The 27011-nt window shown below is 38.2% G+C and overlaps 1 protein-coding gene across 2 annotated transcripts in view; it reads right to left on the bottom strand.

The window, feature by feature from the left end:
* Positions 1–27011, bottom strand: part of LOC136873791 (U3 small nucleolar RNA-associated protein 6 homolog) — a 228371-nt gene that overhangs the window by 53281 nt on the left and 148079 nt on the right. For both annotated transcript variants that reach the window (XM_067147025.2, XM_067147024.2), the window contains exon 11: positions 9370–9550. In XM_067147025.2, coding sequence (XP_067003126.1) covers positions 9378–9550 — 173 coding nt within the window. In that variant the 3' untranslated portion in view covers positions 9370–9377. The remainder of the gene's footprint in view (positions 1–9369; positions 9551–27011) is intronic.

The following is a 27011-nucleotide window of genomic DNA, read 5'->3' as shown; positions in this document are numbered from 1 at the left end:
ACAACAGGGAAATGCATTTAACTAGAGTGTGAGGAACTTGATCTGAAAGAAGGAAGTGAAACAGTGACTTATAAGACATATTACTGCCCCATAGCGACAAATGTAGCGGAGGCAATCCAGATTAAAATTCAGATTAAAATTTAAGAAAAAATGACAAGACAGGGTTAGAAATCAGAGTAGAAAAGCTTTTAAATGGAATGGAGAAAATTGAGCCAAGATAGTTTGGACATGTTAACCCGTCCTAAGCGCAAAACGGATATATCGAGAGACGGTCTTTCATCCATGGGCGGAGAATGGATACATCCGGATATAGAGCTTATTCAAAACTGCCGGTGATTTTCATTGTAATAGTTAACGCTAGCCTCAGTAGATGGTAGCACTATGCATACACAGGTTTGATAGTTAAGATATCACCGCTAGAGACCTCTGTGGTTTCACAAATATTCACAGGAAGCTGCTGATTTAGGTGCACGCATGTGATGTTGCATAGTTGTTCGAGTGAGTTTGTATTTCTGGTGTGGAAAAGACCATGGACTGATGAGGAAATAGTATCTGTTTTGGATGTAGGTGCTGATCATATTTCTAATATTAGTATTTCTGACAGTGACAGTGGAATAAGTGGAAGTGACATTTTGACAGCAGCAGTAACTCAGACTAGAGATATGTCAGATAGGGATTCACAGCCTAGTCATTCCTGGTCCAGTTCTTCCTTCTGGTTTTGATAGCAATAAGGAGCCTATAGAGTATTTTGAACCATTTCTCTATGATGAACTGGTAAATAGGATTTGAGAAGAAACCTGTCTACAGTGACATAAAAAATAAAAAAACATTGCCCTCGCCCAGAAGTCAAGGCTAAACGAATGGAATCATCCTTTACAAGATATTAGAATCATTCCGTATTGACGGTTTTCACTTTACAAAGGTGAAAAATGAGAGTATCCTCCTAATTCAATACAATAAATATTCTGTCATTAGACGGAGTAAACAAATTCAAACATGTTTCGGCTCGTTTGAGCCATCTTCAGTGAAAAATGAGGGGAGATTTGAAATAATTTACATAATATAAGTTGAAAAAATGCTATAAAACATAATGAAGGAGCAAATGAAAAAACAAACAAAAGAGAGTCTAGACAGAAACAAAATTAGCACAAATATACAATATTTACATCAATATGCAGAGCAAAAAACAACTCACTGCGACAAAATTCAGTGAAAAGGTGTTAATTTAAAATAATAATTGAAACTAAAAACTGTGTTAACCTAAGAAAACAAAAGAATGAAAAAACAAATGATGCAGACTGAAATGAACAATAGTAGCACATGGTGAGGTTGTGGACCTCATAGTTTACAAAATATTGTTTAGTAACAATAACAAACAGGTCGAAATCACTGTCAAAAATCATCCTTGTAGAAACCCATCACATTAAATTGGTCAGGAGGGGAACGGGAGCAAATATTCTTGAGAAACCAAGCCTGATATGACGTGCAGGCGAAAAGCCTGTGACAAGGAAAAAACACCAATGAAATTTAAAGCTTTAGAAACAACAGCATTCTCAAAATCTTCTCAATCTAGCGGTCCCTTTCTTGATTATTGTTTCATAATGTTGGCTGGTGTCTTGCCTTATTATAAAGGGTCGGAAGGGCCGCGATATAAAATTGAGAAGCTGTGTTAGGCAGAAGACAGATGCATAGTAAACTGTAAGTGATCTAGCGGAAACCGTCAATGAAGCTCTAATCTGTAATGGAAAAATGAGGTTGTGTGAGAAACGTGGGGTGATAAGTAAAACGTGTAGAATGGGTGTGAAGAAAGCTGAAACTTACGGTGTTTAGCAGGTGGCTGTCCTCTCAAATGGCCTGGTCTCTCAAAGTAACGGTCTCGTTCGCGTGATCGAGTCTATTGTTGGTTCGACTGTGTTTGCTAGGATGGAAGGAGCGGAGGGGGTAGGGGTGGTCCACACTCTTCATTCTTTTGATATTACTAACATGTATGCTAATGTTCCCGATAACAGCACCGTACAATTGATCAAGAATAATCTCTCCAAATTCAGCAATTTAAGTATAGGCGAAATAGATGAATTTATTCGGATTCTGGAATTTACTTTGAACAACAATTTCTTCACTTTCAATAATGTCATTTACCAACAGATAGGTCTTCCCATGGGGTCACCAGCTTCAGGAATCCTTGCAGATATCTACATTGATCATTTAGAGCATTCTCACATCATTGGCAAGATCAATGGCATTCAACACTGAACACGCTTTCTTGATGACACGTTTGTTATTTTAGACTCCCACGTCACTAACAGCAACACAGTACTTGGATTTCTCAACTCCATTGACCCACATATAAAATTCACCATAGAGTCAGAAAACAATAAAACCCTTAATTACCTGGACTTAACCATTTTGCGCAACAGCAGCAACATTTTATCCTTCAATATATATAGAAAACCCACCCATACCATACATCAGACCTCTGTGCACCCAGACATACATAAAAAAGCAGCTTACAATAGCATGGTTCTCAGAGCATTAAATGTCCCTTTATCTCGCAAGAATTACAAAAAAAGAAATTAATACCGTTTACAATATTGCAGAACACAATGGTTTCAGTAGAATCTTCGTCAGCAGAATCATCAACAGATATAAAAGCAGACCCAAGACTACCCTAGAAAAAGATTCCACTCCTAAAGAAAAGTTTTCCACATTCACTTTCAATAATAGTAACATTTACCAAATTTCTAATATTTTTAAGAAACACATCAAAATAGCTTATAGAACCTCCCACACCAACTCCAAACTCATTTTCAATCCACACACTGTCAACAATAACTATAACAACATTAACAACAAATATTTGAACTCCGGAGTTTACAAATTAAAATGCCAATCCTGTAATTCCAGCTATATTTGACAAACAGGCCGCAATTTTGTCATAAGATACGCCGAACAACGCAACGCTCTCAAATATAATCGTTTCTCAGCTATGAGTGAACATCATAAAGCATCCAGCCACGAATACACTTCAATAGATAAACACCTCAAGATCTTGCATTACGAGCAAAAAGGCACCTTGCTCAACGTTCTCGAGAGCATCCACATCGATTTAGATCTGTTTATGAACCCCTCTCACAATTTAAATGAAGTCAACGAGAAAAAGAACATTCTACTTGAAACATTCATTCCATATATTTGTCAGAATTTCCATAACACAAACAAACCCCACCTCCATTTCTCCAACTCACCACCACTCCCCCCTCCTCACACCAGCCATGAACCACCCCTTCCCCCTCCACTCCTTCCATCCTAGCAAACACAGTCGAACCAACAATAGACTCGATCACGCGAACGAGACCGTTACTTTGAGAGGCCAGGCCATTTGAGAGATGAGCCACCTGCTAAACACCGTAAGTTTCAGCTTTCTTCACACCCATTCTACACGTTTTACTTATCACCCCACGTTTCTCACACAACCTCATTTTTCCATTACAGATTAGAGCTTCATTGACGGTTTCCGCTAGATCACTTACAGTTTACTATGCATCTGTCTTCTGCCTAACACAGCTTCTCAATTTTATATCGCGGCCCTTCCGACCCTTTATAATAAGGCAAGACACCAGCCAACATTATGAAACAATAATCAAGAAAGGGACCGCTAGATTGAGAAGATTTTGAGAATGCTGTTGTTTCTAAAGCTTTAAATTTCATTGGTGTTTTTTCCTTGTCACAGGCTTTTCGCCTGCACGTCATATCAGGCTTGGTTTCTCAAGAATATTTGCTCCCGCTCCCCTCCTGACCAATTTAATGTGATGGGTTTCTACAAGGATGATTTTTGACAGTGATTTCGACCTGTTTGTTATTGTTACTAAACAATATTTTGTAAACTATGAGGTCCACAACCTCACCATGTGCTACTATTGTTCATTTCAGTCTGCATCATTTGTTTTTTTCATTCTTTTGTTTTCTTAGGTTAACACAGTTTTTAGTTTCAATTATTATTTTAAATTAACACCTTTTCACTGAATTTTGTCACAGTGAGTTGTTTTTTGCTCTGCATATTGATGTAAATATTGTATATTTGTGCTAATTTTGTTTCTGTCTAGGCTCTCTTTTGTTTGTTTTTTCATTTGCTACTTCATTATGTTTTTTAGCATTTGTTCAACTTATATTATGTAAATTATTTCAAATCTCCCCTCATTTTTCACTGAAGATGGCTCAAACGAGCCGAAACATGTTTGAATTTGTTTACTCCGTCTAATGACGGAATATTTATTGTATTGAATTAGGAGGATACTCTCATTTTTCACCTTTGTACAGTGGAATCATCCTGTCAACTCGTACTGAAAACAACTAGTAGGAGTCGGATAAACATGGAGCTTCACTCCCTCCCCCCTTACAGATGTATGTACGTATGTATGTTGGGTATTCAGCCCGAAGGCTGTTTTGATCCTCTACAGCTCCACCAACAGCTGTCATAGATAACCTAGGGGTCATTGAAGAGGTATACTAGGAAAATGAGGAGTGAGATAGTTTCCCGTTGCTTTCCTCACCGAGCCAGATGTTGCTATTACATATCACTCTGCCAAGCCCACTGAAATGCATGCACCAACCGACCCTATGAGCGATATTTTCACACCATTCATAACAGGGACTGGCTGCATAAGGAACGGTATTACTAGAATCGCTCATACCTCGGTCACTTTCATATTGCCAAAGCCATGGATGAGACTGAGACAGGTCAATGAAAGTAACAAATTTATTCTAGCCCATACCAGAAGACATAGTGCACTGTAAACACTACATCCTGCGAGCAAAGGCATCCCCTTACAGATATAACCAAGTATTTCTCTAAGGCATGGGTAAGTATGGTGCCATTCTTTAACGAAGTATTTCCCCTTTGTGAATTTTTGCTCCTATTTTGGAATCTACATTTTGCACACCTTCCCCAAAATCAAGATTGTCTCAGAAAAATTCAATATTTAGAGCCAGTCATCAATAAAATCAGAGAAAAGTGTATATTTCATTATACCTCCAGTGAAAAGATTTCTATTGATGATGGGAGAGTTTCATTTAAGGTTTACAACCCAATGAAGCCGACAAAATTTGGACTCAAAAGGTTTGTTCTGTCTGATGCTAGTAAGAGATATGTGTACTCCTTCAAGCCTTAAAATGGTAAAGAAGAAACAAGTTCAAACCTTCTAAAAAACAACTCAAACTGTTACTTCTCTCACCAAAGATCCCCACAACCCTCTTTCTGGCCATCACATATATATTGACAGGTATTATACATCACCAGAATTAGCTGACCAGCTCCTATCCATGAATATTGTAACAGGTACACATGAACACAGAAATGGTGTCCCAGTATAAACAAAGCATGGTATACTCCCACCTCAACACTTAACGCATTGCTGCAGGTAGACAGCCTGCTTTAAGACTGTAGTGATTGAAATGGCCACAGTGGTGACAGCAGAGCAAAAAAAAAACACACACACCCCCAGTGTGCCTCCAGCACTACCCATTCATGCCCTCCCCTCCTTTTCGGTACTGGAGTGGGGCAGTGTTGATTGTTTACGTCGGGACACCATTTCTGTGCTTGTATGTACAATCCTGCCATCCTGCAAAGACATGCCACATCAGCTCCAAAAGAAACATGTAAAAAAAAAAATGAAACAAGGGGACACAATTTATTTTCATAAAGATTTTAAACTTACTTGTGTATGGAAGGATAAAAGGACAGATTTCATGTTGAGCACTAGCCATAAAGGGACAAACAAGCCTGATATGACATGGGTGGTGTGGATCATAGTGATCATTACATAGCCTCTTACCACTTCAGGCATAGGACCATAAAGTGGTACTATAGAAAAATGTTCTTTTGGCTCCTTAAAATAAGCATTGTTAACACATATCTGTTTTATGTCACGGTCCAGAAAATCTGCACCTCCAAACCAATTTCTTACAGAAAGTTCAGGGAACAACTTGAGTCACTCGTGAAAGGGTGACCTCTAAGCAAGAAAAGAGGGGTGTTCCAAACAGGGAGAAAGAAATGTTCCGCATCCCGATACATGCTTTGAGCTTTACCACACTTCACGACATTTGTGAAAAGAAGGAAAGTGTCATATTTTTGGTAGAAACATGTAGAGCAGAGGTGCTCACACCAGGCATTCAGTCCCGCGGGTGCCCAGCACTGTAAGTAGGCAGGCTGGTAGGCGATGAGCGCAGCGTACGCTATTCAACCACAGTGACGTTGTGGGTATGTCAGAGGCCGTGAAGGTTCTCCCAGTCACTCTTGATCACTACGGTGATACCAGGGAAAGAGGGCAGAATTCACTTCAACTTTCAGTTTACATTATAAGAAAAACTTTATTTATGTTCACTGTAGTTTATGTATTTTGACCAGATACAATAAAGAGTGACGCCTACAACCTCAAATATTTTTATAATGTACGTAATGAATTACAATTTTCACTATTACATTTTAAGAGGTGCTTTAGAAATAGGAAGGTAAGGTGGGTAAGCTGTTGCGTGTGGTTGTTCGGGTTATTATTATTATTATTATTATTATTATTATTATTATTATTATTATTATTATTATTATTATTATTATTATTATTATCGTATGGCATTTACAAGCATAATCTGTAAAAATATACAAATTAACATACAAATTAAAATATAGAGGTAATTAAACTAGAATGTCCAGCTTCGACAACCAGTCCACTGCACTTGGTGTCAATTCATGCACAGTCCGTAAACCGTCCTTAAATGCTGACAGTGGACAGCTCTCAACAACATGAAGCAAGGTCTGCTTCTCAGCACCACACTCACACGCAGCACTTTCACAATATCCCCACTTTTTCATCATATATCGGCACCTGCTGTGGCCTGTTCTGAAACGGTTGAGTTTTGACCACTCATGTCGAGGAAGATCAAAACCTGGCACTTTCTTCGTTGGGTCTATAACCAGAAAGGCGTCGGTGGGTGGAATTGTTCCCATCGCTGTCTCCATTCTGCTGTTACACTGAATTTTTCATAGGAGTGTAGATAAGTCCAGAGTGGATTCCTGGATTTTAACCTCATCACAGGTGGATGTCGCAAGGCATTGAACAAAAGTGAGTTCCTGTGTGCAAAGGTCTTCTTGAGCAACTGTACTTTTGCTGTTTTTCTCCTCAGATCTGGAGGAGCAATGTTTGCTAAAACAGGCAGCCACTGAGTAGGAGTGGACCTCACTGTACCAGTAACAACTCTCATGGTTTCATTGAGCTGTACGTCAATCTTGCTCGAATGTACGCTGTTTTCCCACACAGGAGCGCAGTACTCACCAGCCGAGTATACTAGAGAAAGTGAAGCAGTGCAAAGAGTGTTTGCATCTGCACCTCAGTTGCTGCCCGCTAGTTTATGCAGTAGATTTACTCTTGTACTCAGCTTCTTTGACAGATTCGAGCAATGCTGTTTGAACGACAAGGACCGATCCAGTGTGACACCCAGATATTTTGGGAAGAAGTTGTGGGAGACTTCTGTTCCGTTAAAAAGCACATGTAGTTTCTGATTAGCTTCCATGTTATGCAAGTGGAATGCTGTTACTTCCATTTTACTAGGATTTGGTTGGAGTCTCCATTTGTGAAAATAGTCGCACATGGTAGCTAGGTCCTCTGTAAGTACATCCTCACAGTGTGCCAAATCCGTACTCTGAGTAATTAAAGCTAGATCATCTGCAAACTGTATCTTCTTTGAAGTTGTTCTTAGCAGGTCATGGATGTAAAGATTGAATAGAATGGGAGATAAAACTGACCCTTGGGGTAAACCATTATTTGGGTTTAAATTATCTAATCAACAATGTAACCATACTTACCAGGAATAACATCAATTAGGTTATTTATTTGAAGGCATAGGAGCCTCCGTGGCTCAGGCGGCAGCGAGCCGGTCTCTCACCGCTGGGTTCCGTGGTTCAAATCCCGGTCACTCCACGTGAGATTAGTGCTGGACAAAGCGCAGGCGGGCAGGTTTTTCTCTGGGCACTCCAGTTTTCCCTGTCATCTTTCATTCCAGCAACACTCTCCACTATCATTTCATTTCATCTGTCAGTCATTAATCATTGCCCCAGAGGAGTGCGACAGGCCTCGGCAGCCGGCACAATTCCTATCCTCGACGAAAGATGGGGGCTTCATTCATTCCATTCCTGACCTGGTCACTGACTGGAAAACAGATTATAATTTTTCATTTCATTTGAAGGCATATTGTATATCTACCCGGTACATATACTTACGTCGTCGTTCTTTAATCTTGGATAGTACATATCTATGTCCTCACACATGACGAAACTCCCTGTCGCCACATACAGGCTAGCTATTATCATTGGGCGCCTGTTAGATTTTAAATACTATTTTCAGAAATTCAGTGAACAGGGAAAGTCACACAACATTACAACACTGTGCCAAATAACTACTACATTATATAATTTTAATAACTTTTGCTTAATGAATAACAGGAACTTCTTCTTTTGTTTTTTTTATTTTATTTTTATTATGAAAATACTGTCATTCCCATTTTATTTTTTTTATTATGAAAATACTGTCATTCCCATGCAAGGAATTGTAAATTGTAGCTTGTGTGCTTAAACCGTGTACCTCTGTACATGGTAACACAAACATTATAACATGTCAGTTTTCTTTGAATTAATAAATGTAAGAAAAAGAAGTATTGTTTATATCAACTGCAGTATAAATCAACAGCTTTATTTTAAATAATGCCCCCCAATCAGCACTTCGGTGAGTAGTGGAGAAGAGCTTTGTAATCACAATCAAACGTCGATGCTCCCTCGCTTCCCGGAAAAGTGTGTCCGCTCTCTCACTTTACTGTGATGTATGCTTGTTACGTAACCTGCCCGCATCTACGCCACGCCTGCCCGGCCGCTCTGGGCTACCCTCAATGGGTGCCCAGCTGAGCACCTCTGATGTGGAGTGTAAAGTGTGGTGACTTGTGCCAGCAATGCACTAAATGCAAGGACATACACAACAAACTTCAACTTTACAACCAACAGATGCTGTCTGACCTTCCAGTATCAACAGGTAAGCGTAATATGGAACAAAGGTATATATTTTAAAATTTTGAAAAAAAATATTCTAATCAGAACTACAAAAGCATCTGCTTAAGAAGGGTTAAGAGGAAAAAGTAAAGGATACTGAAGCAGATGATGGGGGCTAAGATTGAAGGAAGTAGAATAAGACTAAGATGGTTGGACTCAATCAAGAATAACTTAATACTGTATTAAGGAACATGGTGACTGGATAGAAGAAGAAGAAGGAAAGGTGCCATTAACATCCCAACCTGGCTGGAGGAGAAAAAAGGGAATTGACAAAGTCTTACCTCTCACTTTATGTCGTGGCTCCCTGAGGAGCTGTAAGTCCCGTCTTCACAAGACTGAATTCGCTCACAAATATGTCTGTGTGCATTGGGTCCAAGTTCTTGAGAGCTCGCCAATAGATCTCACTCACGTTCTTAGGGTCACCTCTCTTCTGTTCAAACTTGACATACTCCATCCATACATCTACATTTTAAAAAAGAAAATCACACAAATTTAAGTAATATAATTTGATACATGGTTGAGAAGAACAGGTTAAGTAAGTATCATCCTGCAACCATATGACAGTAGATGGTAGCACTTTACAAAAGAAAATATTTATAAAATCCTCCTATCAATACAAGTCAAGTCATCTGTTAGATGATGATGCAAAGTCTATACATGTTTCAGCCTAATCTCAAGGCCATCTTCAGTAGTAAAACAAATATACAAACAAAATAAAAATCGTAATGATGTGAAGTGACAGTGATCATGATTGGCGAGTTAAAAACACATTGAGGTACAAAGTCCTCTCGTCTAATAGATCTTGCTGACTGTTAAATAAAAACACTATGCTGAGGAGTGTAGTGAGACCGTCAATACTACGAATAAAACGTGTATAACATCTGTAATGAGAAAAAAAAGGAATATATGAGTGGATGAAGAACAAGTTAAAATGATGTACGAAAAGAAAACTAATTTGACTTACTTGTAACTAAAGTTGTCGTCTCGAATGGAGATGACCTTGTCGGTCTCAAGTCACATTGACAACTAAGCCTGTGTGTGGCTTACTGTGTATCTGTGTCGATGTGGTTGGGAGGGGTAATGGAGGTGGAGGGGGAGGGGCAGGGAGGGAAGGACGTTGTGATTCGCGGAAGGAGGGTGTTGATGGAAGGACGGGTCTTGTTCTAGAATGTCGGTAGTGAAACTCTTTTTTATTAATGAACTGTTCGCAGATGAGCGGGACAAAGGTTTCCAATAAAATATTTTTCTTTTCGTTGATTTCATTTAAGTTATAGACGGGATTGTTATATTGGTCGATATCTATATATATATATTCTCTAGTATATTAAGTAAGGGACCTTACTGTTCGTAATGCAGGATCTTTAAGTCTTGATCAATTGTTGTGTATTTATGATTTTTCTCTCTACAATGTTCGCTCATGGCTGAGTAGCGATTATACTTTAGGGCATTAAGATGTCCGGAGTATCTTACATTGAAACTGCGGCCTGTTTGCCTAATATATGTTGAAAGACATGATTGGCATTTTAATTTGTATATTCCAGAGTTAGAAAATTTTTTGCTGTTGACAGTATGAGAATTAAAAAACATTTTTGTATTGCTGTGAACGGTCTTGAAAGCTACTTTTAACTTGTGCTTTTTAAAGATGTTTGAAATAGGATATATATTATTATTATTATTAAAGGTAAATGTGGTGAACTTCTCTTTATGGGAAGATTGTTTTTCTAAGGTGGTCTAGGGTTTATTTCTAAATTTATTGAGAATTTTATTCATAAAAGCTTTACTGAAACCATTACCTTCGGCTATTGCATAAATGGTGTTGATTTCCTTTCTAAAATTCTTATGGGATAAAGGAACATTAAGAGCTCTGAAAATCATACTATTGTAAGCTGTCTTCTTCTGTGTCCCTGGGTGTAGAGAAGTTTGGTGGATTGTGTTTATTGTGTGAGTGGGCTTCCTGTAAATATTAAAAGAAATGGTTTTATTCTGATTGCGAGTAATAGTTAAATCGAGATAATTAAGGGAATTGCTGTTCTCGGATTCTATCGTAAACTTTATGTGTGGATCCAGGTTATTAAGTAATTCAAGAACGGTGTTGCTGTCAGTAATGTGAGAATCCAGAATAATAAAAGTATCATCCACGTACCGAGTCCAATGTTTGATCCCATTAATTTTACCTATAATGTGAGTGTATTTGAGGAAATCTACGTAAATATCAGCGAGGATTCCCGAGGCTGGTGACCCCATAGGAAGCCCCTTCTGTTGGTATATGATGTTATTAAAAGTACAGAAGCCATTATTTAATGTAAACTTGAGAATCTGAATAAACTCTTCTATCTCCCCTATAGTCAATTTACTGAATTTGGAAAGATTGTTTTTTACTATTTCGACGGTTTTATTGACGGGTACATTCGCGTACATATTTACTATGTCAAAGGAGTGAAGGGTGCAATGTTTCGGTAACGTGAGATTTTTTATTCTACTGCAGAATTCCAGGGAATTTTTAACTGACGTGTTAGCTTGAAAGGAATAATGTGTTTTAAGAAAATTGTGAATAAATTGGGATATTTTGTACGTCGGACTACTTCTGAAGTTAATAACGGGCCTTATGGGGACATCCGCCTTGTGAATCTTCGGTAACACTTTCGCCGTAGGTAACTTGGGATTCATGATGATCAGTTTTGATTTTTCTACGTCATTAAACAAAAATAAAAAGTTCTTAATTAAAGCTTTCAGCTCTCTTTGTATTCTATTAGTAGGGTCTTTTTTACTGCATTAAAGTTATTGTTAGTAAAAAAGAATTGTGCTTTATTTACGTAGTCACTTTTCTCCATAACTACAGTAGCATTACCTTTTATCTGTTTTAGTTACTATTAAATCGTTATCTTTAATTTTCTTTTTGAGATTGCGTATGTTGGTGACTTGTTCTTTATGGGTTTGCCAGAACCGGTATGTTTCTGATCGAAAGATCGACCACATCAACACAGATACACAGTCAGCCACACACAGGCTTAGTTGTCAATGTGACTTGAGACGACTGCTTTCTATTGTAGAAATAATTTATATATTTTCTCTTGAGTTATTTGTTTGTTTTAATCTTGTCAATCTTATGTTAATTTTAAGGACACTTCCTCTAAAGCATTACTTTGTCAATTTTATATATTTTTCATCTAAACAGTGTTATGTGGCTGAAGATGTTGATAATATACGAAACATGTACCACTTTTGACCATTAAAAATTGCCTTAAGCAATCATTGTATCGACTAGGTGGAAAACAAATAAATACTTAATTGTGAGGTCATCTCCATTCGAGACGACAACTTTAGTTACAAGTAAGTCATACGAGTTTTCTTTTCGTACATCATTTTAACTTGTTCTTCATCCACTCATATATTCCTTTTTTGCTCATTACAGATGTTATACATGTTTTATTCGTAGTATTGACGGTCTCACTACACTCCTCAGCATAGTGTTTTTATTTAACAGTCAGCAAGATCTATTAGACGAGAGGACTTTGTACATCAATGTGTTTTTAACTCACCAATCATGATCACTGTCACTTCACATCATTACGATTTTTAATTTGTTTGTATATTATGTAATCATTGTTTTACTACTGAAGATGGCCTTGAGATTAGGCTGAAACATGTATAGACTTTGCATCATCTAACAGATGACTTGACTTGTATTGATAGGAGGATTTTATAAATATTTTCTTTTGTAAAGTGATAACCGTCAATACGGAATGAGATTCATAACTTGCAACAGTAGATGGTAGCACGTTGGCCGAGGGTCTGGCGGCCAGTACCAAACCTGCACACTAGGGGAGAACCAGCGGCTGCAGGTGGAGGAGTCTTTCCTTAGCAGGTTTGATGAAACCTGTGTGTAGAAAATGGCACAAAAATTGATCACAACACTGCTGCCTTTCAGATTGGATAGGGGACTCTCAGCTCTCTCTGTGGATCAGTGGTAGAGTGTCAGCCTCCAGATCCCAAGATAATTGGTTCAAATCCAGGATAGGTAGTCGACTTTTGAAGGGCAAAAGAAAGTCCATTCAACACTCAATGTCGATAATACCAATATAAATGGTCCGTTACTGGACATTATAAATTTTCCAGCCAACTCATCCCTGGTTGCCAGCATTTCACCCTCGTGTTCTAAGTTGGGCTCATCAGTTGGTACCTAGCACACCCACCAAGACCAAATTTATAATGTCCAATAACGGACCATTTATATTGGTATTATAAATTTACTAATTCGGGACAAATATGGGAATCAACATCTATATCAACTCATTGTCGATATCGGCCTGCAAAAGACAACTGGTGTTTACCAGACAAAATTCATTAAAAATTAGCCTGCCACCTGGTAGGCCTCGAGTAAAACGGAATGTCAAAACTGATGAGCAAGCAGTCAGATGGCGACAAATTAAAAGGCTTGCACACAGTAGCTGAGGTCATACGATTATTGTTTTATTAGGGGACAATCCAAGGCTCAGGGAGTTATCCCAGACAGAAAAACCTCGCCTTGTGTTAGGCCCAGCAAAACCAGCAAGGGGAGAAAATTGTCAAATTGCTTTCAACAGTAAAATGAGCCTTGGATGTGAACAGAAACCAAGACAGAGACCTCCTCCTGTATATATTTCTAGTAAGGATGACTGTGATAAGCCCAAACTTAAAGGGAACAGAAAAACAAATTCAAAATAGCAACATAAATACCCTGACTACTAAATGTGAGGAACTTGCAGATCACATGGAAAGGAGAAAGACTGAGGTCCTTAGGACTGAGCAAAACTAAATGGATAAAGAAAGGGAGTAAATTGATGCTAAAAGGTTACATACTTTACTGGCATGGAAATAAGAAACAAGGAATGGTGTGGCATTCATAATCAACAAGAACATCGATGTTATGGCTAATACTGAATATGTTAATGAACAAATTATTAAGCTACATCAGAAAATCAACACAAACACCCTGACCCTTGTTCGATTGATGTTGATGTTTGTTGTTTAAAGGGGCCTAACATAGAGGTCATTGGCCCCTAATGGTACGAAATGAGATGAAATGAAGTGACAACTTAAAAGTCCAAAATCCTCAACTGACCACAATTCAAAACATGAGGACGAAGGATGAATGGTTGGACGGTGAATTTAAATCGATCAGTGGATCAGACCCACAGTGCCTCACGTGCAAAGAGGCTGGCACAAAACAATAGTATTATTGACCAAGGGACTGCTTCTATAGCACGATGCTGAATCGATTATGCTTATAGTTGAATCGGGTCCAAAATCCAGGTCATCGGCCCCTCATAATGGTATTTCTCACTAGGAAAGTAGAGCCATGCTATGTGATATTGCGGTACTAATCAAAAGTAGCAGAGACTCATGGTATTGCACGCATCAAGTACTATTCACAGGTAATGTAATGTGCACATGTAACAAAGACCTATGGTGTTTCGCACATTGCGGCGCTCTTTACAGGCAACGCAAACCTATGGCATTCCTCACGTAAGTGGACTAACCACCGGGACTCGTACTATCCTGTGGAATTCCTCACATAGTGGGAACTAAGTATAGGTAAGGCAGAACCATGGTGCCGCTAATCCCATGGTGTCACTCATACAGAGGTATGAATCACAGGTACTGTAGGACCCACCTCCTGATTCACACACTGTCGCTACTAATCACAAACCTATTGAGTACCTAACATAGTGGTAGTACCCGCAAGTAAATGCGACCCATGGTGTTCCCTGCGTGATGGTACTAATTACAAATAGTCTCATGGTTATAATTGGACCATCCCTTGTAGTCGCCTCTTACGACAGGCAGGGGATACCGTGAGTGAATTCTCTGTCTGCGTCCCCCACCCACAGGGGAATGTGTGTGTGGTCCGCGAGAGGTATTTTATTTCCCTCAAGTCTGCCGGCAAGCCAGTTAGGACCCCCCTATCCACCACCTGAGACGCGCCACGTGGGAGTATCACCTCTCCCCCTGCTACACCAACGTAGTAGGTTCGCGGGACCATTGTTCAAGTTTATGCTCCAGAGACTGGGTGTAGCGAAGAAGAGAAACATAATTTTCTTCAAGAATTAGAGGACCACATCGAACAAGATGATAATCTTGTTATGGGATACCTGAATGCTCAGTTGTTGGGAACTATAAGGACAGGATATGAGGCAGTGATTTGTCCTCGTGGATATGGAAATACGAACCACAAGGGTGAATGTCTCCTTGACTTTAAAAATATGAAACAACCTAGTAATCAAGAACACCTAGTTCAAAAAGCAGCACAGTTATAAGATCACAAGGTACAGCTAGAATGGAGGACAAAAATCTCTTATTGACTGTCATTGCAGATAAAGAGGCTGGAACATTTAATAGAGATGTGAAAGTACCGCCAGGAGAAAGTCTAGGTAGTGACCACAGGTTACTAGTAGCCACCTTAGGAAACATCACGGCGAGGAAAGGAAAAAAAAAAATACCAGGCATAAACTAAAGATAAAATTTGGGAATTTGAAAAACCAGAAAAGAGGTCTGAATACCAGATGAAAATTAGAGACAAACTGCCCAAATATGAAGTAGGATCAATAAAAAGTTTGGGAATTTGAAAAACCAGAAAAGAGGTCTGAATAACAGATGAAAATTAGAGACATACTGCCCAAATATGAAGTATGAACAATTTAAGAAGAATGGTTTGGATTTAAGAAAATCCTGGTAGACACTGCAGTCAATATTGTTAGCAAAACAAGTAGCAGAGTAAGAGAGAGAGAAACCCCATGGTGGAATGAAACTGTCCAAACAGCAATAAAGGTGAGAAATGAAATGAGGAAACAGACAGAAAGAATGTCAGAAAGGTGTGGCAAGGAATGAAGAGAAGTTAGAAGAACTCAGCTTTACAGAGACCTGAAGCTCAAAGTGAAAAGATTCCTAATGAGAAAGAGAAAACCTGGGCTGAATTTGCACAAAAACTAGAAGAAGGCAGCAAGAACAACAAGAAACTGTTATATCTAGTGGTGAGAAGTAATAAAAACAACTACGAAGGAATAAAGGTCTTGGAAAAAAGATGAAATCATCATTTGGAATGACAATGCCCTAAAGAACACGAGTAAAGCCAAGGAAACAGGCACAGATGAAGTAAGCGCTGACATGATCAAGGCTGCTGGAGTGCAAGGATTGCATTGGCTGTTTAAGAATCCTAAACACAGTTTGAAAAGAAGAAAAACTACCTGACGACTGGACTTCAAGAGTCATCGTCCCTCTACTTAAGAAAGGAAACAGACGGAAAACCAGCAACTACAGGAGTATCACTCTTCTATCTCACGGACACAAAATAATGGAACGAATCATAGAAGAGAGGTTAAGAACCAGCATGGTTTCAGAAAGAATAAGGCAACAACAGATCTAATATTTTCTGTAGAATAATCATGGAGAAGCACTGAGAAAAAGGAAAAAAACGTCGACAGTGTACAGAGTCAAAGAGAAATCTGGAAATGCCTTGAGAATAGATCTATACCATGTGCTTTCATTCATGAAGTCAAAATGGTGTATGAAGTTGCCGGAGTAGTGTCCAAATAGGCAATGGATCTTTGAAGTAGTTTGAGACTAGGCAGGGTGCACAAGTCATTATCGCCACTTTTATATGTCAGTATAATGGATGAAATAATGAAAAGAGTTAAGTTCTTGCCTTTGCAGATGATGTGATAAGGGATGATAATGAGGCCGAAGTACAAGAAAAGACTGGAATGCTATATGCAAGCAATTTGGTCTTAAGATAACCAAGTTCGAAACAGTAGTGTTGCCTGTTAGTCGAGAGAACATCTGTACTAACCACTCTAGATGGATCCAAGTTGGTAAAAGAACATCAGTTCCACTATATGCAGATAGTCTGTCATCTTCAAAAATCACTAGTAGAGTGCAAAATGGAGCACAGTTTTATTCTCTAGTGAGAAAACTTCTTTGGTGTAAGCAAGTCCCATTAAGATTAAAATTAATACTCTACAGAAACTTCTTTTTGCCAGTTACCACTTAATCTAGAAACTTGCACTCAACCAACAGAATTATCAGCAAACTACAAGCAGAGGAAATGTTCTTAAGACTTATGATTCAGAATACAAGGAGAGACAAAATAGGGAACAATGACATATGCCATTTTGTCCAAGTTAAACAACCCCTTAGGGTACGTTTATGCTGCAGCTTCACTGCTGGCACATAGATGTTCATCCTAGCACCTCGCTGTTGGCTATAGCCAGGCTGCTCGCCAAGGACCCAAGTTCATGATGCTGGAAGCTCTCAGCTGTAGTGAAAAAATCATCTTGTGAAAATGTTCTCATATTCTGAGAGTGATAGTTCCGTTTCATCAGTGGCAAATGTGGTACGTAACAAAAAGGAAGAGAATAAAACATGGAGTTCACCATTTGAAACCTTTAAAATCATTTATCTATTTTGAATTAAAAGCTAAAAACACAAAGATCAATAAAAACATAGCCAATAGAATGAAAGCATTGACAATAAAATATGAATTAAAAACAAAGAGAAACTTCAATTTAAAACACAATAAAACAGGCCACTACCCCTCATAAACCGTATGACAACGTCTACTGAGTGCTCATCTTCTCGTGATTCCTTAGTTTATCCAGTTTGAACATGTTATGATGATCTGCATACCGCTGGTTCCTAATCATATTTCATTCAAAGACAGATGATATCAGCATTAGCATTTGTTTCAAATCGTCACTCATAACAGAAACTAAACAGCACAACACAAGACCAAATCAGGTTCAGATAGGTAGTGAACACTGATCACAGAACATCTGCGTGAAGTGCACAGAGAGAAAAAGTGGGAGAGTGGGTGACCTTGTAAAAACTAAACACAGTCCAAATTACAGGAAAGCCGCTGACGTGCCAGGCTATGAAAACAAACTCTTTTGAGACCATCAATGTGGTGAGGACAGCAGCCAGCAGCGTAGTGAGAAGCTGGGCTCCAGAGAAAGCTCCAATTGAGATCCATTGGTTTGTTTCATCATCACCTAATATCAAGTAGCAAGGCCTGACAATGTGCTAGCAACAAAACTGCAGCATAAACTTACCCTTAGTGAGATCTGTGTCAAAGCCAGTCTGAAATCATTTAGTCATCTAAAAAAATAGACCCACAAAGAACAGCTAGTGTGTGGCACGAGAAGGAACTCTTAACAGGTCGGCCAAGGAAGAGATGGATTGATCAGATTAAAAATTATCTAGCTGGGCAAGGTATTGCAGCAGGGCATGGAAGAGAACACTGACATGGACAGAAAAAAGGGGAGAGCTTTCATTCACCGCACCCGGGAAACTGGAACTGTTTCGAGATGATGATGATGATGATGATGATGATGATGATGATGATAACATAGCTAAGTAAATGGTCATTATAAATATCTTAGAAATATTAGCTATTAACAAGTGAAGCAGTCAAGCCAAGAGTTGGGCAGCACAAAATTGAAATCGTTCAGCATTTCAAATACCTTGGAAGTACAGTTCTCTCTCCTCACTATTATTCCATCAATTGTTCAGAGTGTAGGTAGAATTGTCACTCTTAAATAGTCAATACAGACTACTATATAGTCAAGTTTATAGATTCAGAGTGCATTTGGCGCAATAAAGAAGGTGGTATTAAATAAAGGTCACGTTTTAAAATGTGAATTTGATTGACTTGTGCTGCATAGCAATATACTGTGCAGAGATTTTCTGGAATAGTATTAACATGTTAACGTCGGCGTGTATTCTTTTTACCGTGGTAAACTACGGAAATGCAATATACATATTTCAGGTTGTATTAGGCTACGAATGTGTGCAATTTCATTTGTAGATGATAATCAAAGACATAATTTATGTTCAATGTAATTCTTGTGTCCCCCTATTGGGGTGACATTTGGTTATTAGGTTGGCAATGCAACACACCCTGTAGGGGTGACAGCATTTCTTCCTTTGTTGTTGTGGAACACTGTGCTCTGTGTTGTGAGCTGTTGGTTTACGTGCCTTTCAACAAATTCCTTGTAATTTACAGTTTTTTGACAAGAATGTAATTCATGATATATGTGTTTCTCTGTCGAGTAAGCCATTATTACCGACAGAGAGATAGAAGAACTTGAAAAGGGGTCGAGTGCCGAATCAAGTGATGTTGACACTTCAGATCTGCAATGTGAGGCCACTTTTCCAGAGTCAGAATTGGATACTAGTTTGTGTAGTGAGGACACTAGCGAAGTATCTGGTGCTGTATCGTGCAACAATTCAACCATATCACCAGGCAGTGACAATTACTTGGGAACATTCTCAGATTTGCAGAAAAAACTTTTTATTCACATGTAGCCCCGGTTTAAAATTTCCTCCGAGTGCTAAATCTCAACCAGTTGATTTCTATCATGCGATAGTTACTGACGATATCAATGTGATGGTGCATGAGACCAATGAAAATGCAAGGAATGTGTTGCAAGGGAAATATATGAGTAGGCAGAATAGATTCACTCAGTGGACAGATATCAGCTGTGCTGACATGAAAGAGTTCTTAGACTTATTGATGTAGATGGGCTTAGCACTGTTTCCCAAACTACATAATTATCGGTCAAGAAAGAACAGACTGTATAAAAACTATGTTTGGGGTCATGTAATGAAGGGGGACAAATTCTTACTGATTTTGTGTTTCTGGCATTTCAACAGTGAAGCGAACCAAGCTCAAGACAGGTTGTATAAAACTGCACCTCTTATTCTTAAGCTCAATAAGAATTTCAAAGACCTGAATGAGCTACAAGAAACACTAGTCATTGATGAATCTATGATCCCTTTCAGGGGAAGGCTAATATTTCGCCAATTCATTCCAAACAAGGCTCATAAATATGGAGTGAAGGTATTCAAACTATGTAATACAGGCGGCCATATCTACACCACAAAAGTGTACTGCAGCAAAGGGACAATTGCTAACCCTGGACTACCACATGCTATAGCTGTTGTGATGGAACTTATGGATCCTTATTTAGACAGCAGTTCAACTTTGTTCATGGACAATTTCTACATGCCAGTTGATCTGGTGAATAAACTCCTACCTAGACGCACTCATCTGATTGGTACCTTGCGGAAGAAACGAGTTGGGCTCCTTCAGGAAAACTTGACAAGAATAACATGGACATTTTTAAACCATCTTTAGTTATTGACTACAACAAAGCAAAGCCTGGCGCTGATGTATCTGATCAGCTATTGTCCTATAATACATCTGTTCGGAAAACTGTCGGATGGTATCACAAGGTAGCGACGGAACTACTAATTGGAACAAGCTTGGTGAATTTGTGGACTCTATTCAGAAACTATCAAAAACAGTGCCAAAGCTGCAGAAAATGGCTATCGCTACCTTGCAGGAGAAATTAATGTGTTCTTGAACTGATGTGTTTGTCAGATGCAGTAGAAACACCTTGTCACAATCGTGGTATCCATCTCCTTGTGGAGAAGGAAGAAACTGAAAAGGCTGGAAATTCCACATGGAAGAGAAAAAAATATGCAGCGTATGCTACAAAGAGGCTACGGAAACTGGAGGTCGAAAGGCTTCAAGGAAAGCGAAGAAAGTAACAACATTCTGTAAATCTTGCCTAGACAAAGCATTCTTATGTGTACCTCACTATGAGTTTGTACAGAAGTGATGTGTATCTTGCAAAAACTGTTATCTTTTCATATCATTTATACTATGTCCTAAGTCCAATGACCAGCATGATATATCATCACCTGTATTATTTTCTTTTGTAATTTTAACTTTCCTTAGAACAATGGAGCATTGTAGGTCTATTAATAATCATTTCTGAAGTTATGAAACAATAGTATGCAAGAATAAATCAATAACAGACTCCAATCCACATTATTTTCATTGTCATTAACCCTCCAAGTGCTGTCGTCTCGCTATGACATGATTCGGATCCTAGCTCAAGTGCTATCGTCTTGCAGTGAGACGATTTGTAAAATCGATATAACTTGTAAAATCGGTATAACAATCGATTTTACGAATATTCTTGCTGCAAAATGAAATTCTCTATCTGGTAGGCAGTGCAAGTGGGTCTTTGGTTGGGGAAGGAAAGCAGTAAGCGGCAATCTTGTCAGCTGTGAACTGGTCTTTGTTTAGGTCTACTCAAACGGTCCAGATGCTTCGAACATTTGAAGGTTATTGTTTGCTAGTCAATTTGTGATAATTGTGTGCCTGATTTACTCTATTTTGATTGGTTTATTTTAGTTTAGTGATTATTATAATATAAACATAAGTGAACTAAGTGGTTTCAAGTGCAATTAGAGAAGCATTGGAGGAGCTTGGGAGTGATGAAAGTGAAGATGACATCGGTAATGTAGAAGATTTTTCTGATGATTTATCATTAGACAACTTTTCTTCTGGAAGTAGCGAAGAATATGACCCTAATTTAGACACCCATGACTATAGTGGTGCGTCAAGTAGTGATGTAAACAATCCAAACATACTAACCCTACCAGGCACATCTAGACCTAATGACCCACCACAACAGACTCTCTCCGAGTCTTTTTACCTGTGAATGTTTTTATTATTCATTGAAGTTTCTAATATAGTGCAATATTGTGCTTGTAATGAAATCTGGCACATTTTGTATATCTTGGAATTTAATTTATTTAATTTCAGATAATGTAGTGCATGTGATCAACCTCAAAAATTGGAATATATTTTAGATTTTTTTTTTTTTTTTTTTTTTTTTTTTTTTTTTTTTTTTTTTTTTTTTTTTAATATGACCAATCATCCATTATACTTTTACTGTTTTACTGGATACCTGTAAGTATAACATCCTACTATTATCTTATTTTCTAATTCTTCCTGAACAAATTGATATATAATATGCCATATGTAGTTACAAATTTATATTCATTATAAATTTTTTTTAATGTGTCTGCACACTGCCTTAAGAATACTCAGTACTTAAGAGTGAAACGATCAGCACTTGGAGGGTTAATAATTAAATTCTGATGGTAAGTGAAATTCAACTGTCTGTTGTGCAATGCGTGCTGAGAAAGAAATGGGCACCGCACTGCACTCTATGAACACCTTACGTGAACAAGCAAAGTAATACAACAGCGAATGGTAGCGCTAGTTTCGCACAACAGCCTAAAGGCCTGGACACAGTACCATGTCACTCCATGAGGGGTAACATACGATATTTTGTATGAACGTCCGTTAGCCCACAAGCAGCGACATTGTCTTCAACATGTTAATTCAACATTTAATTTATCTAGGTACTTTGTATTCCTACAATACCGTGACAGATGTTACAAGCAGATTTTATAGTTATCATAAGCACAGTGAAGTACATTTAACAAAGTATGAAAAATAATTTCAATGGAGTATAAGGTACATATCTGATATACACACAGCACTGTACCTACACATTAAACCCTTCTGAAAAATGAATCTATTTTGGATTGAACATTACGGATCTCACTGCAAGCTGAAATAGTTGAATAAATGGGGCAATGAGGTGATCATACGTTCCCAGTGAAAAAGAATTCTGTTCAAAATAACCATGCAAATGTTCTACACACTCTTCAGCTTCTCTAGTAGTGATCTTTTGATGCACCAACTCAGGTATTTCACTTTCATTTTTACTGTTTCTTCAACTTTCTGGTGGTTTCACTAAGTCAATCATCTCATCAGTGGGAAGTTTCTGAAACAATGGCTCTTCTGAGTTCTGCTGTGAGTTGTTCCAGTGGGAAAATGTTCAAGAGTTTCCTCTAATGCTTGTGGCTTTGGTTGTAAAGGTTATCCTTTGCATTCCTGACAGAGCATTCACCTTGAGATCTTCCAAATAACAAATATTTAGAGGTTTGTGGAGTGATTTTCTGATTTGTTATTGTGTTTTTTAAGTTGGATGGTGTTACCTCCAGGGCCCATGATCTTGTGTTTGAGATTCTTGCATTGTAGTTGAAGTTTATATTGTGCCTTATGTGCCGGCCATTTTGTTTTCGTATTGTTAGCTATTGACTATACTGTACCTTTTCCATTTGGTGGTCACCAAAGAGAAAAAATGTGTGTCAAACAACGACACCTCGGCGGCGCTCGCATTAACTATGACATTTCAGCCTGTTTCCTTTTTCTACATATATGTGCAATGTCTAGAGCTTACATATTCAACCTATGCTGTGCAGTTCCTTCATCTTAATGTCATTTTAATCATTTAGTTTAGTCATAAACTGCTACCACTGAATTAATTTAGAGACCTTCGGAATCTTGTTTAGTCTGTATTAATGTTAAGTATATCCAGTTTTATAAGAAGACTAACCGTATTATTTTTTATCATTCAATACTAGGCACCATAACCGGCTATAACCAACATGGCCCAATTCTCAACACAAACTACCGTAGGGTCCACGAGGATCAGCGACACTGGTAGGCCTATTACATAGTATGTACTGACAACCGATCTCCTTGTCCCCATTGCGAAAAGCTACATCTCAGGGTCAATACAGATATAAGTCGGGCTCATCCAGAGGCGTATAGACAAAGTATTGCATCCAGGCAGACAGACAGCAGTCACGTTCTGCAACCATCCACCGGAAGTATAGAATGTGAGCAGATACCAGACACAGAACTGCAAGATGAAGACCCAATGAATGAACTAAGTCCCATATACCAGTATAAAAAAGACCTTACACAATGGAATGCTTTTATAATGGAATTACACTTGATTTTGACACAGCCGGAAATGGATTTGCCGAATTCTTGCCCAAATCAATAAACCTTCTCCCAGGTCCAAAACACCCTGCCACAAGACACTTTGAAGCTAGGAAGGCTAAATGTGATGCTCTAATTAACAAATCTTACAGAAATCAATCTAGCCTATAATGCGCAACCAAAAGGGGCCAAGAGAAGAAGCACAATAAATACAAATATGAAGAAATGCAGTTTCTCTATTACAACCAAAGGAGAAAAGCCATAAGAAAAGTTCTCAACCAACAAATGCCAACTTGAAATTTAAGTGTTCAAAATATTGATGACCATTTCTCTTCCATCTTTTCTAATCCTAATAATTACATACGGGAGGAGTATCCAGATTGCATTAATGAAGCGCAGCGGATATCACTTGACGAATCTTATGAGATATGATAAGCAAAGAAGAGGTAATTCATGCGACAAGTAAAATGGCAGTTGATACAGCCCCCCAGTCCAGACAATCTTATAGACCGAGCAGTCAAGGACAACCTAGTATCTAACACAATCGCAAAAATCACGATGACAATGTTAAATACTGGGTTCGTTCCAACACTTTTCCATCAGGCTTGTACAATCTTGCTTTTCAGAGGAGGAGACGAGCTAATCCGTCATACTGGAGACTTATAACTATATGTTCCGTATTACGACATATTATTGAAAGGGTTGTTAAGACCAGGTTTAAGCTTTTTGTGCAATTCAGTGAGCATCAGAGCATCAGAGAGGTTTCAGTACATCACCCGATTGTCTCATTTTCCTCAACATAAGTAAAGCCTTTGACAATGTCGGCCACTTCTTTCGAATGCCCCTCTCAATTAACAAAAATAATTTGCAATCTGCAAAAAAATAATTCCACCTGTATCTAGGTCAATCTGAGAAGGACTAAACCTATCATTTTGCATTGTGGTGTAATGCAAGGGTCCCTGTTATCACCTATCTTATACAATATCACTACTGACCACATATTTAGAGAATTCAGTGAAAACAATGTATCTAATGACACTATGGGTGATGGGTTAACTCCACTGACAATTTTGCGCTTTGCTGATGATACTGTAATAATTGAAAAAAAAAACCAAGCAATCAGCTCTCCAAATCGCTAACTTAACAATTGAAAGATTTCAGGAATCAGGGTTGAAAATAAATGCAAACAAATCATAGCTATCAACATTAATAAAGGAAAAATCAGCAGTGGGAACCTATGAATATCAAACAGAACAACTATATGGTGCATTTTTGGATCTGAATGCATTAAATACCCGGGAATTAACTTTGGTGACACTATTGTATTTGATCCTAAGCAATCTATCACACTAATGCAAAAGAAACTAAACGCCCTGGCAACTTCTCCTGGGCTACATCCTCATCAAAAGTTTAACATCTTAAATTCATCCTTGTGTCCCACATTGATATATCAGTTCCTTTCCACCCCACTGGAAAAAAATTTCCAAACAATTTTTAGATGATGCCAACAAAATGATTAAGAGTATTCTCAAGGAGATTTTATCACTTCCAGCTGACACACCAGATCCAATGATCTATTCTGCCAAAGCAGTTGAAGCTCTGGGTCTTTCACCTGCAAGGTGGGAAGCAGCTCTAGAACAGATCAATAGCTGTAACATCCTGTGAGTTGTTCCAGTGGGAAAATGTTCAAGAGACAAGGAATATAAAAAAGGATTCCTATTAAACCAGAAATGCAAAGGCATATGTCTATCTCAAGAGTTTACTCCAGCCAACGGTGGATAAGAAAACAGGACGGAATCACAAGCACCGAGCGGAAAGATGCTCTCAAAATGACAGCGAATGTAGCTCCTATGAGCACCATACCAAGCAGATCCAAAGACAGCAACTGAAGATGATGCAGTGAGATTGAAACTTGGGCACACGCCTTAGGATCCTGCCCATTCAGCGAATGCCTACGGAACACCAGACACCATCACAGCCAGTCTTCCTTGGCCAATACTCTACATGGTCAAGGGTATCTAGTACATGAAGAGGTCTATGGCCTCACAGTTGACAGTGGAACAAGACGAATCACCATGATCTCCTTCAAACCCGGGAGCCAAAAAGGTTTCATTCTCGAAATGACAGTCAGATTTGAAGTAGATGCACAACAGCCCACTGAAGTAGATGAAGAAAAAAAGAGAATACATTCATCAACCATTCCATATTAACTCAATAAGTACAATCTTGAGGACATCGAGATCATAGGGCTCATGCTGGGTGCAGGGAGCACCATTCCTAAACTACTTACAACTCTTTGGCGTGCTGAGTGAGACTATTGTGAGCTGGGGCATACAAACATTGAAAGCCTCAATATCGATCTCGAGGCATCACCTCTACACTCCACCCACTTAATTAAATCAATTAAAGTAATGCTTCTTTGTTTTCTCTACATCATCAATAGAATTACTGGTTTTTACTCTGTACTATAATTAGATTAGGGACTAAATTTATGTTGTATGATATCCGTCAGTTTGGCAACCTCAGTCTTTTGAGGAATAATAATAATAATAATAATAATAATAATAATAATAATAATAATAATAATAATAATAATAATAATAATAATAATAATAATAATAATAATAATAATAATAATAATAATAATAATAATAATAATAATAATAATAATAATAATAATAATAATAATAATAATAATAATAATAATAATAATAATAATAATAATAATAATAATAATAATAATAATAATAATAATAATAATAATAATATTCCTTCCTGTTGTAGCTGAAACTCCTCCCCATGCAACTGTGATATACAACAGAGCATACTTTGACACACTGACAACTGAATCCCCATCATTAGCTTGTTTTTTACTTGATACCACCTATAATTTGCATTGGAACATTTTGTTATTCCCATGTCCAAAGGCTGAAATGGTACAAAAACTGTTATTCTGTCCTTGATTTCTTGCAAAGGCCTAGGAATTGGAAGGAAGCAGCCGTGGCCTGAATTAAGGTACAGCCCTGGCATTTGCCTGGTGTGAAAATGGGAAACCACATAAAACCATCTTCAGGGCTGCCGACAGTGGGGCTCAAAGCCACTATCTCCCAATTACTGGATACTGGACGCACTTAAGCGACTGCAGCTATCGAGCTCAGTAACAACTCCTTACAGTAGCATTTTGATATTGTTTTATCAGGTTGCATGCAATAATATAAAGCAGTTTCATCC

The sequence above is a fragment of the Anabrus simplex genome, chromosome 5, assembly GCF_040414725.1.
Source record: "Anabrus simplex isolate iqAnaSimp1 chromosome 5, ASM4041472v1, whole genome shotgun sequence".
Taxonomy (NCBI): Eukaryota; Metazoa; Arthropoda; class Insecta; order Orthoptera; family Tettigoniidae; genus Anabrus; species Anabrus simplex.
This window is presented reverse-complemented; position numbering and strand designations above follow the sequence as displayed.